The following is a 14,756-nucleotide window of genomic DNA, read 5'->3' on the forward strand; positions in this document are numbered from 1 at the left end:
ACGGCATGTAGGCTTTATCCCTATTTGAATCTGCTTCTCTAAGTCTCAAGTCCCAGCTGTGCTGAATAGCAAATACCTCCATTTCAATAGGGAAAATGGTTGCACTAAAGTAGTTCTCTCCAGGGGTCAAAATACTTCAGAAGGGCATTTAAGTGTCTGTATGTTACTGAGCAGAAACATCACCTCACATATTATTGATTAGAACCACGTGGCTCTGTTGAATAGATGTCTGCAGCACTATTAAGTGCTGAGATAGGGACAGAGGAGTGTCATGCATTTAAAAAAATACTATCCATCTGTTGCCAAATTTTAGATACATGAGCAATCACAAGCTAACACAAAATCTGAAGTGCAACCTTTGTGGCTGATGCGTAAGGGTGATACATATTCAGTGACACTTCCTCAGTTTCACACTGCTTAAGACAGTCTTTTGAATATTGACTGAAGTAAGCAGGAGGCAGCATTTGATTTCTGCAGTCTTACAAACAGAATGTTATAGACATGTATATGAAAATTTGCTTTTGGTAGCTTACATATACCATTTTTTTTAAAGACACCGTTAACCTGTTCTGATCCCATCACTACAGGCAGCTAGCCAAGTACAACTGGAGCCTTCTAGATCCACCGCCTACTCTGGGCCCCAAGCTGCAGACGGACCTGTAGTGCATTACCAGATTGTCCTATAGAATTTACCCAAGCTGGCTGAAACTAATGCAATTCCCCAGAACCTCCTTTCCAGTGACTTTTGTGCAATTACTATGTCAAGTGACATCACGGAAGGATAAATCCAGTGCCACAGACTGAGCTTTGGCTGGTATGCTTGAGGAAGTACTTGGATTGATGGGCTTCACAGTAAAGAACACAGACAATGGAGCTTAATCCTGACCTAGCAGGGAAAACCCAACCTGTGTGCAAAGGGGTGACTCAAAACTGAGTTGACTGGGCTCAAAAAAAATTAGGATCTTCCATTTGGCTGTATCAACTGCATGCTTAAATGAAATCTACATTGAACAGAGCAAGACATAGATTCAAAGTTTCTTAAAAGGAACAGCTGTGGTGTTCACAAACTCAAGAGCATCAATACCCACAGACGGGACTACTCAAAAAACACAATCTCATGCAGAGCCAAGTGAAATTAACCAATCACTGCATGACAGCAAATCTGACAGGCAAGTCCAAAGTCAGTAAAGTTAGTTCTGTATCACAATCTTTCTTGAACAGATTCAACAACACATGCCAACAAGAGAGCTTGTATGACACAGTCACAGGGTTCCTGGGCTTTACAGCCCTGTTTTATTATCAAGAGCCTGATACAACTATTTCTTTGTCTGCAAGAGGGCAGCAGAACTAACTCTTCTCTTAGAAGTGATGAAGTATTACAACAAAAGAAGCTATAACTCAGGTATGAATCTCAATGCCTACACTTCAGATTTTAAAATAGTTCACTTACTAATTTCTGATCAATTAATCTAAACAAGATGCTTAAAACAGTCTAAATAGAAATCTTAAAATTTTTTTTTTTTATGAAAACCAGTCAGAAGCAGGAAAATAGAACGGATACAGCTATGACACAGAAAAAACCTGAGAATCAAAAGACGGAATAGCCATATCCAATGTGAGAAAGCCACTCACTAGTAAAGAGTTAAACAGTATCTAGGTCACTCTACAGTCTCCTGCACACCCTCAGCTCACTGCGTATCGGAAATGCTGTGTGGGAAGGCCAGGGAACTAAACTCACAGACCAAGTATGACTCAGACTGCAGTAATTTAATGATATTTTTTCTCTTAAATCATCCTTGGGATTAAAAGAATCCACACCCTCAACATGAAACCAAATCATCGTGAAAGGAAGAAACCTTCACAGATCTTTGAGTCAACAAAAGGCATCTAGAAGCAAATTGATTATTAACTTCAAAGGACCGAGACATTTCCTATAGCATACTATATGATCAGAACAGCAGAAGGTGAAGAATCTGAGCCCCAGTCAGATGTTCTTCTGAAAGCCCAAGTGGGGATGATCTCAGCAATAAGAATGTCAGAGAACTGCCTGCCAAAAAAATAAAGAAGTGCTGTCACAGCCAAACACTGACCTCTACCACCAGAGGAAAGCAACTTGAGAGAAATAGCCTCATTTCCCCCACCACTGCAGAAGCTGAACTCAAGATCTGTCAAATATCTTTGGCACAAGCATGAGTAGAAGACAACTGTAAGATCCTGGAGAAGGCAGAACACCAGTGACCTAGATCCAAACACAAACCCAGTTAAATCCCTGAGGAACAATTTAAATTTCTGCAAATTCTGTCCCACTGAACAAAGCAGAAGTTGGGAAAGGACACTGATGACCAGAAGATAACTCTGCCCTCAGGAATACTCCTTCCTGACTACATAAAATTACGAACATTTACTCTTTCCTCTGCACTTCCAAGCTGCCTCCCTCCTCTTCCCTTAAGGTAAGGCACTCCAACCACCACAAAAAGAAGAGTAAAGCTACAATGTCTTCTGTCACAGGAACTTGTAACTTTTAATCTACAGAAACAGAAACTAATTTCACATTTTTCATTACAAAGATTTAACTAGTTGTGCTGGGATGATACAAACAGCAATGAATTCCTTTTTTGGAAGGGTTTTTCTTAATACATCATAAAGAGCATAGCAATCTAATTATAAAGAATTGAGCATCTGGCTTTACAGCTATATATTTATATGTATTCTGCTTTGTTTCTAATTAAATTATTTAACTTTTTATCCCATAAGATAAAGAAACTAACAGTGTTCCCCAAACCTATATCCACTATGTAAACATCACTAGGACGCTCGGTCTGTAACCAGTTACCTTCGAAAGTAAAGTCTTGGTGCATCGCACCCTTCAGCTACAACCATGAAGTAGTTCAAATCCCTAATATCCTCCAATTAAGCAAGGGGTTCAAACCCAAATGAGTTCAGGTGAGGGCTTTATCTTGAGAATACAGCATCACTTTATCACTGAATTTTGAGTAACAATAAAAAGGGCAATATCCTTGACAGAAAAGACGAAAAGAGTCATCATAAATGAAGCAGAATTCCTATGTTCCGTCCTGACTTAATACTGGGTCTGCTTCCGGTCATTGCTTCAAGTGCAATTTACTGGTTAAATGGAAACCAATTAAGAAAAAGATTCAGTTCTTCTTGGTTTTCAAAAAGTAACCAGACTCTATCTACCAAAGAACATCTTAACTCAGGGCCTTTCTGTGTCTACTGAAACCTCTCTACTTTTGGCACCTTATCAATTCTACTGAATTCAGATGGCCAAAACAATGAGCCTGTGCTCCTTAGACTACCACTTCAATCTCGGTTCAAGCGTTAGATGGGAAACAGTTGATCAGTGACAGTCAGGTCTGTTCCCTCTCCCTGGGAAGGCCACTCTTCTCAAAATATTTAATGACATTTACAAAGCATAATTCAGAGTGAGAGTCCTAGAATTCAAACAGAATTAACAAATATTTAACTAAATAGGCAATTAATAAAATGGATGGAAAAAACTTCAGAATTTCTCATGGAACAAAGTAATACACAATTCACTAGGGAAGAACAGAAGACTGGGACAGATTACTGTATATTTTTATAATGTCATAGCTCTGAATATTTGGAAGATGTTCAAAAAGAATTGATCCTAATTTACATAATAAAAAGTACATTCATGCTGAGTCCTTGGTGTGAGGATGGACTTTTTTCAGCAGCCATCGTGCCTAAGGGTCTTTCATGCCTAGTACTGTATGTACCTCTGTACTGCCACATAGAAGCCCTGTAAGCTGCCACTGAGAAAAAGGAATGTGGAACAAGACTTTCCCTCCAGTACTTGAGATCTTCAAAATATCGCAGATAGACTTTTGCCAACAAATAAAAAAGCTTTGACAATAAAGTTAAGACAAAGCCTACCACACAATAAAAACAGCTTCAAGTGTGGGAACTGTAGGGGGTTTAATACAGACTCTCTGGAGGAAAAAAAAAAGCCAGATATTTACAAACACTCCATTTCAGATCACAGTACTACGAACAGCAGTGCAGGGAAGAAAATGCACTCTGCTACCAGCTCCACTGAATATGCCCACCATACTGATAACCTCACACCTTGCAATGAAAAGAGTCTCTCCTCCCTGCTAAATGGCTTCTCCAGGACTCAGCCAGGGCATTCAGACTTAACTAGGGGAAATTTCTGCCTTGGGGTACTACTGCACAGCTTCAGACTGAAAAGGATTAAAAACAAACAAACACAAACCAGCCAAAAACCCAATACCAAAGGAAAGAACCACGGAATTGATCTGGCACTGTGTAATTACATAGCTGAAAAGCTCAGCCTTCACTGTCAAACAAATCTTGAGTCCACGCTATGGAGTTCTAAGTGGTTTTAAGCCCTAATACTAGCTATACGAGTGGTGCGGTCCTGCAGGTACTCCATGCTTCCTAGGATCAGGCCTTTGCAAGCACACTGCAAACAAACAGCAGTCAAGCTTGCATTGTTTTAGGGGCATAGGTACACATTTCTGTGTTAAACCAGTTGGTTTCTTTAGCACACCATTTCCTTAGTGACTTGACATACACACTAAATAAAGTACAGTCCTGAACTGCAAAACTCTGCTAGTCTGCAGGCTCCAAAAGCTCTTCAGTTACCCTTTCAGCAGAGTCCTTGAAGCCCGAAACAAGTAGCTTGTCTCCATTTTGGGTGTTTAGATAATTTTATTTCTGACATTTAGGGTTTGCATGTACAAGATTTGAGATTTTTCCAGTAATTTGTATTACTCTGCATGAAGCAGGTTCCTTTTTTCCTTCTGGGTTTAGATCTTCTATTAACATAACAGTTATTTCACTACTGCATTCACTCAGACATTAAAGTCCTTATTAATACCAGAATAATTGCTAATGTTTTGATAACTTGTGAAAGCTTATTAGTGACTATATGTAGGCCAAAAAGCTTCACTAAGATTTGAAATATTGATAACGTGAAAGGCCTAAGTCCACAATGTTCTCCTAGGCAAAAATAATGATCCATATTCTTGTCTTTTAAAGATAGTATGTAAAATTACCCAACTGCACAAGTAAAGCTAACAAACATTTAAAAAGAAAACATGTTTTGGGCTAATATATTTCAATTAAGATAGCCAAAATGACAAATTCATTAAACGTAATTATTAATACCCAAAACTGAAGTTTCACACAATGTTTATCTTGGTGGATTTCTCTTGAGGCAGAAAAGCAACAGATTACAAGTTTCTCCTCTTTGGGGAAAATAAATTAAAGTAAGTATGAGAATAATCGAAATGGAAGGGGAAATAGGAGTACAAATCAGAACATGTGTCTTCCACCCAAATTGATTGTTACTGATTAACTCAAGTCACACAGGTTATTTCAAGTGGAATATTTGTACTAGTAAGTGCTAAAACAGACCCCAAATCAAAGTCTTGTTTGTGTGTGTGTTTAATGGTGATTCTCGCTCTGTGTCCATGTATCAACATTATCAACATTGAAATTATTTTACTTTTTGCCTCAGGTACTGCACATCTACCTGCAAAAATCAGGATACTTACATGACAAAATGTTAATTCTTCTCTCAGCAGCCCTTTACTAATTTAATTTACTACAGGGTTGTTCTGAGTCCTGAGTAAGGCACTACTCAAACTAAACTGAGGCAGTGGATATTTTTTGAGTGTCAAAAGAGAGTAGAATGTTAGCCAGTTGTGGGAAAACAGTTAAGAACCAAGGCTTAACATTTTATGGAGATTTTTTAAGGATAAATACTGTTTTTTTCTCCCTATTACCTCAATTACAGGTTTCATTGGAGATAGCAGGATCTGAATTGTCTACCTATATTTGCTACTGCTTTCACTCTGCAGGTAAAATACGCATATTTATTATCTGGGTTGCATACTATTTGGGGGTGTCAGTTTCTCAATCCTAAATGCAGCTTGGCAACAACATCAGGAAAAAAGGTTGAAAGGTTACAAAAAAGACCGGTCTTGTAATGTGTCAACATCAGATGGCTCTTTTTTGTGTTGTTTCAAGGAGTTAATATTACAGATATCAGAGGTAAGCGGAACTAACCTTTAGCAAATAAAGTTAAGACTTCACAAGATTTCTGAGTTACGTGAAGCCACATGAGATACTAGACATTAGATATAAGACTCTGCTTGCAATAACTGATCCTGCTTTCTACACTGAATGGTAACCTGAGAAAAAGTGCAAGCTTAATGTAAGCGTGCTAGGACAGAAATCAGCTTGGGCTGTAAACTGATTTAATCTGAACTGGTTTCCCAGACACCTGCCTATGCAGTCCCTTCTAACAGAAGGGACAGGTTTTGGCACCATGGAACCCACTAAAAAGCCACTTGATCAGTACTTGTTAACATTTTCAGTAGTCCACTAAAATTCAACAACCCCCTTCAAAATGTTCTTGAATTACTGGTTATTTCAACGAATAACTGCGCTGCTATCACCTTCCATCTGAGTCTGGCCCCTGCCATCAAGGAAGCTGGGGACCAGGAGCCTGATCAAAGGCATTCCATCAGCTGCCACAGGACATTTCTTTCCTGCAGCTCTGTGATATGGAACAAGGATTGCTTCTCTGTACAACAAATATCTGCAGATTTGCAAACACTCACAGATTTTACAGGCCCCACACTATCAAATCAACTTTTTGTTTTACAACAAAAGAGCTTCCATGGCGGTAACTTTTACCAATTTGTTTTCCTAGTGCTTCTTTTACTAGCAGCTGCAGCTGAAACATTCCTTCCACTCTCTTCTCCTCCCTCGCCCCCACTTCCTAAAGGAAATTCCATGGGATCACCTCTCCTCCGGCCCCACACTGCAACAAAACTCTCATCTGGAGATGGAGGAGATGGAGGTTGTGCAATAGCTGGGTCCCTGCAGCATCTGTCACCACAGCGCAGACACAGAGTTCCTCAGTGCATTTATATTCAGATTGCTAGTTTTTAACAGGGTATGCTGAGAGGGAACTGCTCATTACTGTTAGGCTAAATGAAATACTAAGTTTGAGAAACGTCAATCTCTGCTTAATCACAAAACAGAAAGAGAAAATTCAAACTATATTTGTTTTAAATTCAAGGCATCTCAAGAGACTGTCTATAGCCAGAGGACAGGACTTTAGAAGACAACTTTTTTTTTTTTTTTTTTTTTTTTTTTTACTTTTTTTCTCAATTAAATTTTTCCCCAAAATACCTATGGGTCCCTAATGACATTCTACAAGAAGTCATTATTGCTAAAAAAGAAACCAAACCCAAAAATCCCCCAAAAAACCCTGGAACTCCTCCAAGAGGATTTCATTTGATCTTCAATGAAAAGCTGTCTGAATTTTATTTAATTAAAGTGCAAATATTAAGGGGCAGATAGAGAGTCTTCTTTAACCCCATACCAGGCTTGTCACTTCATAACATAACTGCTGAAAGCAGTTACTAAAAAAATAAAGGAAATGACTATTCAAACCAAACATCATGTCTCCAGGCCAATCGCAATTCCCATGGCATACCACGCAAATGCCTCAAAACTGACTGTGGAAATCAAGTCCTAACAAAAAGGACCATTCCAGTCTCCATGTCAGGCCTACATCTCTCCAGTGTATCTGCCAAAAGAGACATACAAAACTGAATATTGTTTCTTCTCTGTAGAGAAGAAATGAGATAGTTAATTTTGACAGTAACCTCTTCAAAGATCATCAGCTAACACAGAAGTTAGCAGACCTGATTTACATACCATGCTGGAATTTAAGAAAGACCAAACCATGCCACAGTCCTTAAAGAATAAAGAGAAAGATGACACTGGTCCCATACAATATAGAGATGAACATTACAAATGACATATTGCTCGACTGCTAAAGAATCTACCTCCTCCTACAACCAAATGCTGTTCTGTAAACCTGGTATTATTTATTCAGAGATGCATGCAATAATACTATTTTTTTTAAATGCACGCCTAAACCTCTAAAAGAATTAATCTGTAGGGGCCAAAGAAAGAAGGACAATAGATACAGGCTTTTGCTCAATACATAATAACTATTAATACTGATCTCAAAAGGAACAGTTTCAGAGACACTGACATATCACACTTAATTATATGACATCAAATCATATTCTACATAATTATGAATGCAATATTTCACTGCAGCTGACAAACCATGAAAGAAAAATGCAAGGAAAATGGAGAATATAGGAGAAAGGAATTAATAAAAAATACTTCAAAAAAATTGGAGAAGCTGGGTTTGAAATCTTCCATTCCACTTTCCCTTACCTACATCATCTGTCTAAAGGCATTGCATTCATGTAGTACAGATATTTCCTTAGTGACCTGCTCAGACCACTCTCCCAAAGAGTTAAATCCAAAAGACAATTAGACTACTTCCTACAGTCCAGACATGTCTTTTTTTCTAATGAGATGCTGACTAAAATTAGCACATTTCTTGCTCTTAACTGACTGCAGACAATGACAGCTTCCCATTACAGCAAATATCTGAGCTCCAGTCACCACTTCTCAGTCCTGAGTGTGTTTGAAGGAGATGGGAAACAGCATCACAAGGAGAGGTCACAATTACACAGCAAGCAAAGAACATGGAAACATTAATATGCTGATAGATGTCACATGACATAATGAAAATGTGTTTTATGAAGAGTAGGTAATTGAAACAAATTCCGGGTGCTCTTGCCACAAAACAGGGAAACATTAGAGTATGGAACTATAAAAAAATAAAAGTTCCCATGCTGTGGAAACAAAGCTGTATTGCACATCTGGCTCAAATGTTTCAAAATGACCATTAGCCCACCATTCATTCTGTAATGCTGAATATTTAGGAAGGAATCCTTAAAATACTCTTTCAACATGATACATGATTTCCTAACGCATATAAGCAAAGGCAGTCACCACAAGGTCCTGTTGTGTTCTGACCATCCTAGTACAGAACAATGGTCTGTCATTCTAATTATATAATTTGATATCCTTAAGGCAGCTGCTTTCTTACTTGTAATCCCACAGAAAAACAGCATTATAACCATAAAGCGATAACTTAAGGGGGAAGGCCAAAGTGAAACTGTCCAGAGCAAGAACAGATTTCAAAAATATCACACAGACTACAAACAGCTTGATAGAAGCAGCAAAGGAAGTACGAGCAAACAGCCTGGAAAAGAGCACACCAAAGGGCAGGCTGGCAATATGATTTATGCCCAGCTGAGTGGGGGAGACCTGGGTTAAGCCTCAAAGCTTGAAATCTCACCATGGGACTAAGGATTGTCAGGAGGATGAAGGGTGTGCTGCACCATCCTCATTTAATGATGTAAATGGCACAAAAGGAGGTCTCTGAATAAATTCAGTACTACAGAGATGCCATGCTGCAGGCTAGGAAGTAAATCATAGTGGGACAGTAGAAAGCACAGTGCTTTGGAACTGTATGGCTCGGACATAAAGATCATCCACAGCAAAGCACAGAGCTTAGTGAGAGTCTGGAAAGAACCTAGAAAACATGTCAAAGCAAGTTACAAACTCCTGGCTGAATCTCCTAAGACCCAATCATATAAGTCTCTAATTGCATAAGCAGTCTCAACAATTTCAGTGAATAGCTGGCATGGATTTAATCTTGCCTCTTCAAATCCAGATATTAAATAAGCTACAAAAAATGACTGTCTAACAGCCACCAAATAAGAAAGTACCATTAAAGCCTAAATAACATATTCATAAATCCAACCCAACAGCTGAAGGGGCACATCAAGGAAGTACTGATAGCCACATCAGGGGAAGGGAGTACAACCAGGCTCTAGCTACCACTGTTCCAGCAATCCTGTAAAACCAGCTCTTCATGGCAGAGCTTTTGCTCAGTACAGATCCCATGCAACAGCACTATGTGGTTTGGGAAACGAAACTGCACAGCAGAGTCAGGCAGCTTCCTACAGGCTTCCCCAAACCACGCTCATCAGCTCCTAACTCTAATTTCTTCTTTCCTCTGCTTTTGTTCTTCTATTTAGCTGATCGCTCCTGTTCAGCCTCCCACAGAAAAGATAGTATCAACAGGACATTGCATCAACTGCTTTGCCTACCCTTACATACCTGATGAAAAGCTCTTATGGTCAGGACTGACTCACAGTGGTGTCCCCTTAACACTCATTTTGGGTTAGCTGTTACAACATCCTTATTATGTGACAAACATAATACCTATACCTTATTCTTCCCTACACTTCTGCCTCTGCACAACCGATACAAAGAAATTTGCTTTTGCAACACAGAACTGGAGTAGCAGGCTCCTGTTTGAATGAACTATTCAAAAACATGGCAGCTTCATTTCCCACACAAAAGCAAATAATACTGTCAGAAAATAGCTGTACTCTCAGGTATGCCTTCACAACAAAATTATAATACACTCTTTTCATCTTGGAAAAAGAGGAGAAAGCTTCACCTAATAGAAAAACTAGAAAGAACCAAGCAGATGAAGGTGGAGAGCAGATCTGTAGAGATGCATATTGGCAAGTTGCGCTCTTGCCGAGAAATTACTTTTCCACTAAACTGGTGAACATTTGCTAACTGTGTTTGTAAATACTGCACAGCTGTGCTAAAACAGGAAAGCAAACCCAACATGCCTATCATTTGATAAGAGGTTTCTCTAGTGATTCACCAAAAATAATTAATCAAGATAAAAACATGGCCAAAATTAGCACTGCTAGCTGTCATGAGCAAAAGCTAAAGGAAATACACTGACTAAAGCAATTCAAAGTCACTGTACAACCAGACCTCCACAGAAGAACTCTGTAGATTCTTCTACCTTGTATTCTGAGGGTTATATTGAAAGCAGTATTTCTCTACAATAACCACCACTGAAAATAACTTTTCAGTACAGTGTATATGATACAAGTCCACAAGGATCAGAAGGAAAATCTGAACAGATGGGATGTTTCTGGCATTTGTAGTGACAATGGTGTTTTAAAATTATTTCCTGAACCCACAGGTGTTTTTCTGCCTTGCCTGACAACAGCCAAAAGATATAAAACAAAAGCCAGTAATCTTTTCCTGTACATCCACTCAAAACAGGTTATTGCCAGCCAGCAAGATCATTTCTACAATATGTAGAACAGTCTTTCTATCCGTTCTTAGCATCAAGCACTCCAGTGGATGCCTTCTTAGGATAGCAAGATCCACTCCAGATCAGTAAAACAAGCTAAAATTACTCTAAGGCCTCCCAGTAAAGTCTTAGGCATTTGGACAAAGCTAATGAAAACATTCCAGATCTGGAGTAAACAGTAGTTTCTACACTGAGTTCTGTGTCCAAGATTTTATTCTCTACTTATCTGGTGGTGTTTCAGCTTCAACAACGAACGTGGCAGATTCACTTTCACAAATATCCTATCCTCTATGTCCTAGAAGTTTAGGCAGATTTTGCATCTGAAACTTTCCATGGTTTATAAAAGTGGATTACTGACCTTTGAACAAGGAGAGAATGTTATCATTTCTACCTTACCGCAGCATCAAGTTAGTTGCTAAAGCGCTATGCTGGCAAAGAAGCCTTAAGGCTCTTAATAGATTGCCCAGATTTTTGAAAGATGTTCCAAGGCTAAAATTTCTGGACATCTCACTTAGTTCCTCAGCACAAATGGAAAATTTTGAGACACAGCCTCCTTTCCTCCCAAGTAAGACATTTAGGAGAGAAATATCTCGCAGGAAGAAACGTCACAGCCTTCCAAGTCTGTAAATTCACATTTGATTTAGTAACTCCATGGCTGCAGTTCTTGCCTTTAGTTGCAAAATTCATGCTGTCCAACTACAATTATATATTGAACATCGACAAAAAAATCAGGATCTGTGGCTATCCAAGTGGGAAAGGACCAGTTACAGCAAGGTATCGAATATATTTTTTTCTCGAACATTCATGCATCGATGACATCTAAGACTGTGCAAACCAAAATGTCTTCAGAAAGAGATTAAGAAGCTATAGTAACCACTGCACAAATAGCAGTTACTAGGCGGCTCCAGTGCAAAATAACCTCACAATTGTGTCCTAGCATAACATGAGTACACAGGCCAAAGTTTCTTCATCAGTCTGAAAAACAAAAATGGGATGGAAAAATCCACTTCTGTAAAACATGCATTTGCCACTAAAATGCAAGTGAAGACGTCACTGTCACATGGGAAGCTGTAAAAGTGTTTAATTTATTAATGAATCTTTTCAGATTGATAATCTGTTCTCTTCTCTGTAAAACACATGGATTTCATTTGCTCTTGGGAAAATGACCAAATGGAAAATTTTTTTCTTTAAAGATCTGAGAGCAAGTTGTTTTTATTACAATACTTAGATGACTGATACGTGGCTAAAATGCTGAAAATCCAAGTTTTGTTTAAAAAATAGGAAAAATAAAAGAAGAAATCTCCTCTATAAATTATGTACCAAGTGGTAATTTTAAACAGTGCATAAACAACATAACTGCAAGTCTCTGGATTTCTGACCCACATTTGAAAGTAACTAAAAGGCGTGTGCTGCTGTAAAAAAACCTCACAGACAAACAAACAAAAATCTCATGTTAACAACATTGCCTGAAAACCCTCTGCTAAGCCAAGTTTACCCACAACTCCAGCCACCAGAGAGGATTATAACCCGGATCAACCATTTCTAATGATAACCATAATTATGCAGTAATGTACAGCCAACAAATTGGTCTGAATCTATGGTAAGCATTCAGATGCACACTGTAACATACAGTGATGCAGAACAATTACTTGAGGAGTTTGTATCAGCGGATTATCTTAGTAGTGAACAGAGGAGACCCTCTGTTGTGGGTTCTTGATAGCACGTTTCACATTCAGGCGTTAATTTTCATTAATCTGCGATTTCAACACCATCAGGCAGCAGTATGGGTGATTATAGTTTTTATTAAACCAATAGGTTGCTTCTGTTCAACACTTACATTTAATTTTCTTAGCTTCTCCGAAGTGACAAACGCGTTCTTTTTCTTCTGATTGACAGGGAAGTTCAAACTTGCCATCACACTATAGCATGGGGATTTTTATTTACAAATCTGTTTTTCTTCCCTCATAATCCAAACACTCATTCCAATTTTACTTTATAAGCTTTTAAGGTATGACTTTATAATTTATATTTAAGTATAGTACTTACGGTTGGCATAATTTTACCAGGTCCTGATCAGTGGTGTTCGGAGGCAGTGCTCTGATGTAAAGGTTTGTTTTACTTAATTGATCCCATCCTGAGTTGCTGTTGCTACTACTGTTGTTATTACTGCTGGTGGTGCTGGGACTAGGAGGAGCCATTGGGTGGGCTGGTACAATGGACTGCTGCAAAGAAAAAAGCATGTTAAAGTAAACTACAGATAGCACTTGCAGTATGCACATTAGCTCAGTATACAGTAGCCTGTTCACTATTTGCAGCTCTGTGTTAAATCAGTACATAATTACTTGTGTATTTTAAATATACCTGCTTTCACACCATGTTTGAGACAGGACTTACAAGCACATTAAAGTATACCCAACCACCATGTGAAGAACACTCGATGCATGACACAGGCTCAAATTACATATAGCTTCTGCTGAATATTACTCATAGAATTTTGCGCTCTTCATTGTGGCATCTGATGTGAATATGAAATAGGAGATATTGTTCCTCTAGGTTCCAGCAAGTGTAAACCAAGTTTACATCACTATGACTATTTCACATGTCCATAAATGAATTCTTGCAGCAGACATGAATAATACGCTATTTTCTTAAACTATGCAGAAATACAGAAATAAGCCTTTTTTACATCTCTTCATGCTCTTAGTACTTCATACAATACTGCAACTGTTTTTTTTAAAGATAGAGTGACCACAGACATTTGAATTAACTGTGTGCTTTGGCAGAACTATCATCTTGCCACTGATCTCAGTATGCGTGGATTATTTCAGTGTCAAGAAAAAAAACTATGTATAATGGCAATTAAAAAAAATAAAATAATAAAGTTTCAGAAGTAGATAAGCACATAAGCACTTCTACCTAGTCTTCAAGGCATTAACGCGATTGTTCTTGAAATCAGACCGTAATGGAACATAAAAACATCCTAGAGAAAATCTGCAACAGAGCAGTCTTAATCACTTGCATTAATAACAGTACAACAGGACACTGTACAAAGTGTTATGAATAGGTCTGCTGTGTTGTCAGAGGAATACTTCAACAAATTACTAGAGAACTAAAGCTGCCAGTAAAAGTCATGTGACTACAAAGTTTTCACTGACAAAAAGAATTGGCCGCATGCAGCCCCCGTCCTGCAAAAGCCTGAATGAGCTTTTACGGCTCAAGAAGCTCACAGCAAAGAACCACCCTGTGAACTGCAGAGGGAAGGCGGGGGGTGGGGGGGGTGGTGTGTGTGGAAATCAAGTGGAATATGAAGTGAGATGTCACTGTAGACTCACTTGTTCCCGCCCTGGTGCCACCCTCTTCTTTGGACTAGTACAAACAGTTGTGTAGCCACAGCCTGAACCAAAAAAATTATCTTCCCTGATCTGGTTCACCACATGTGGCTTTGTGCTACGCAAAAGCTTTGGCTGTCACAAGGCAGGGAACAGGAATATGTAGGCACAGAGGATTGCAGTTTAGCTTGGTTTAAAGCACCCATGAAACTACAACTTTAATACACAAGAGAAGTGAAACTATTTTAGAGAGAACCTCAGGAAACTGGAATGAAATTGTGAGTGGGAGAGAAGTACAAAGGCATGCCTTCTATCAGAAACCTCATGATAACTATGCCCTTCTT

At 38.7% G+C, this 14,756-nt stretch overlaps 1 protein-coding gene across 1 annotated transcript in view; it reads right to left on the minus strand.

Annotated features, from left to right (window-relative positions):
- The window catches only part of RBMS1 (RNA binding motif single stranded interacting protein 1), a 94,724-nt gene that overhangs the window by 54,223 nt on the left and 25,745 nt on the right, over positions 1–14,756 (minus strand). The window contains exon 2 of the mRNA XM_080621698.1: positions 13,130–13,305. Within this exon, the coding sequence (XP_080477824.1) occupies positions 13,130–13,305 (176 nt within the window). The remainder of the gene's footprint in view (positions 1–13,129; positions 13,306–14,756) is intronic.

The sequence above is a fragment of the Psittacula echo genome, assembly GCF_963264785.1.
Source record: "Psittacula echo genome assembly, chromosome: 6".
NCBI classification, from domain to species: Eukaryota; Metazoa; Chordata; class Aves; order Psittaciformes; family Psittacidae; genus Psittacula; species Psittacula echo.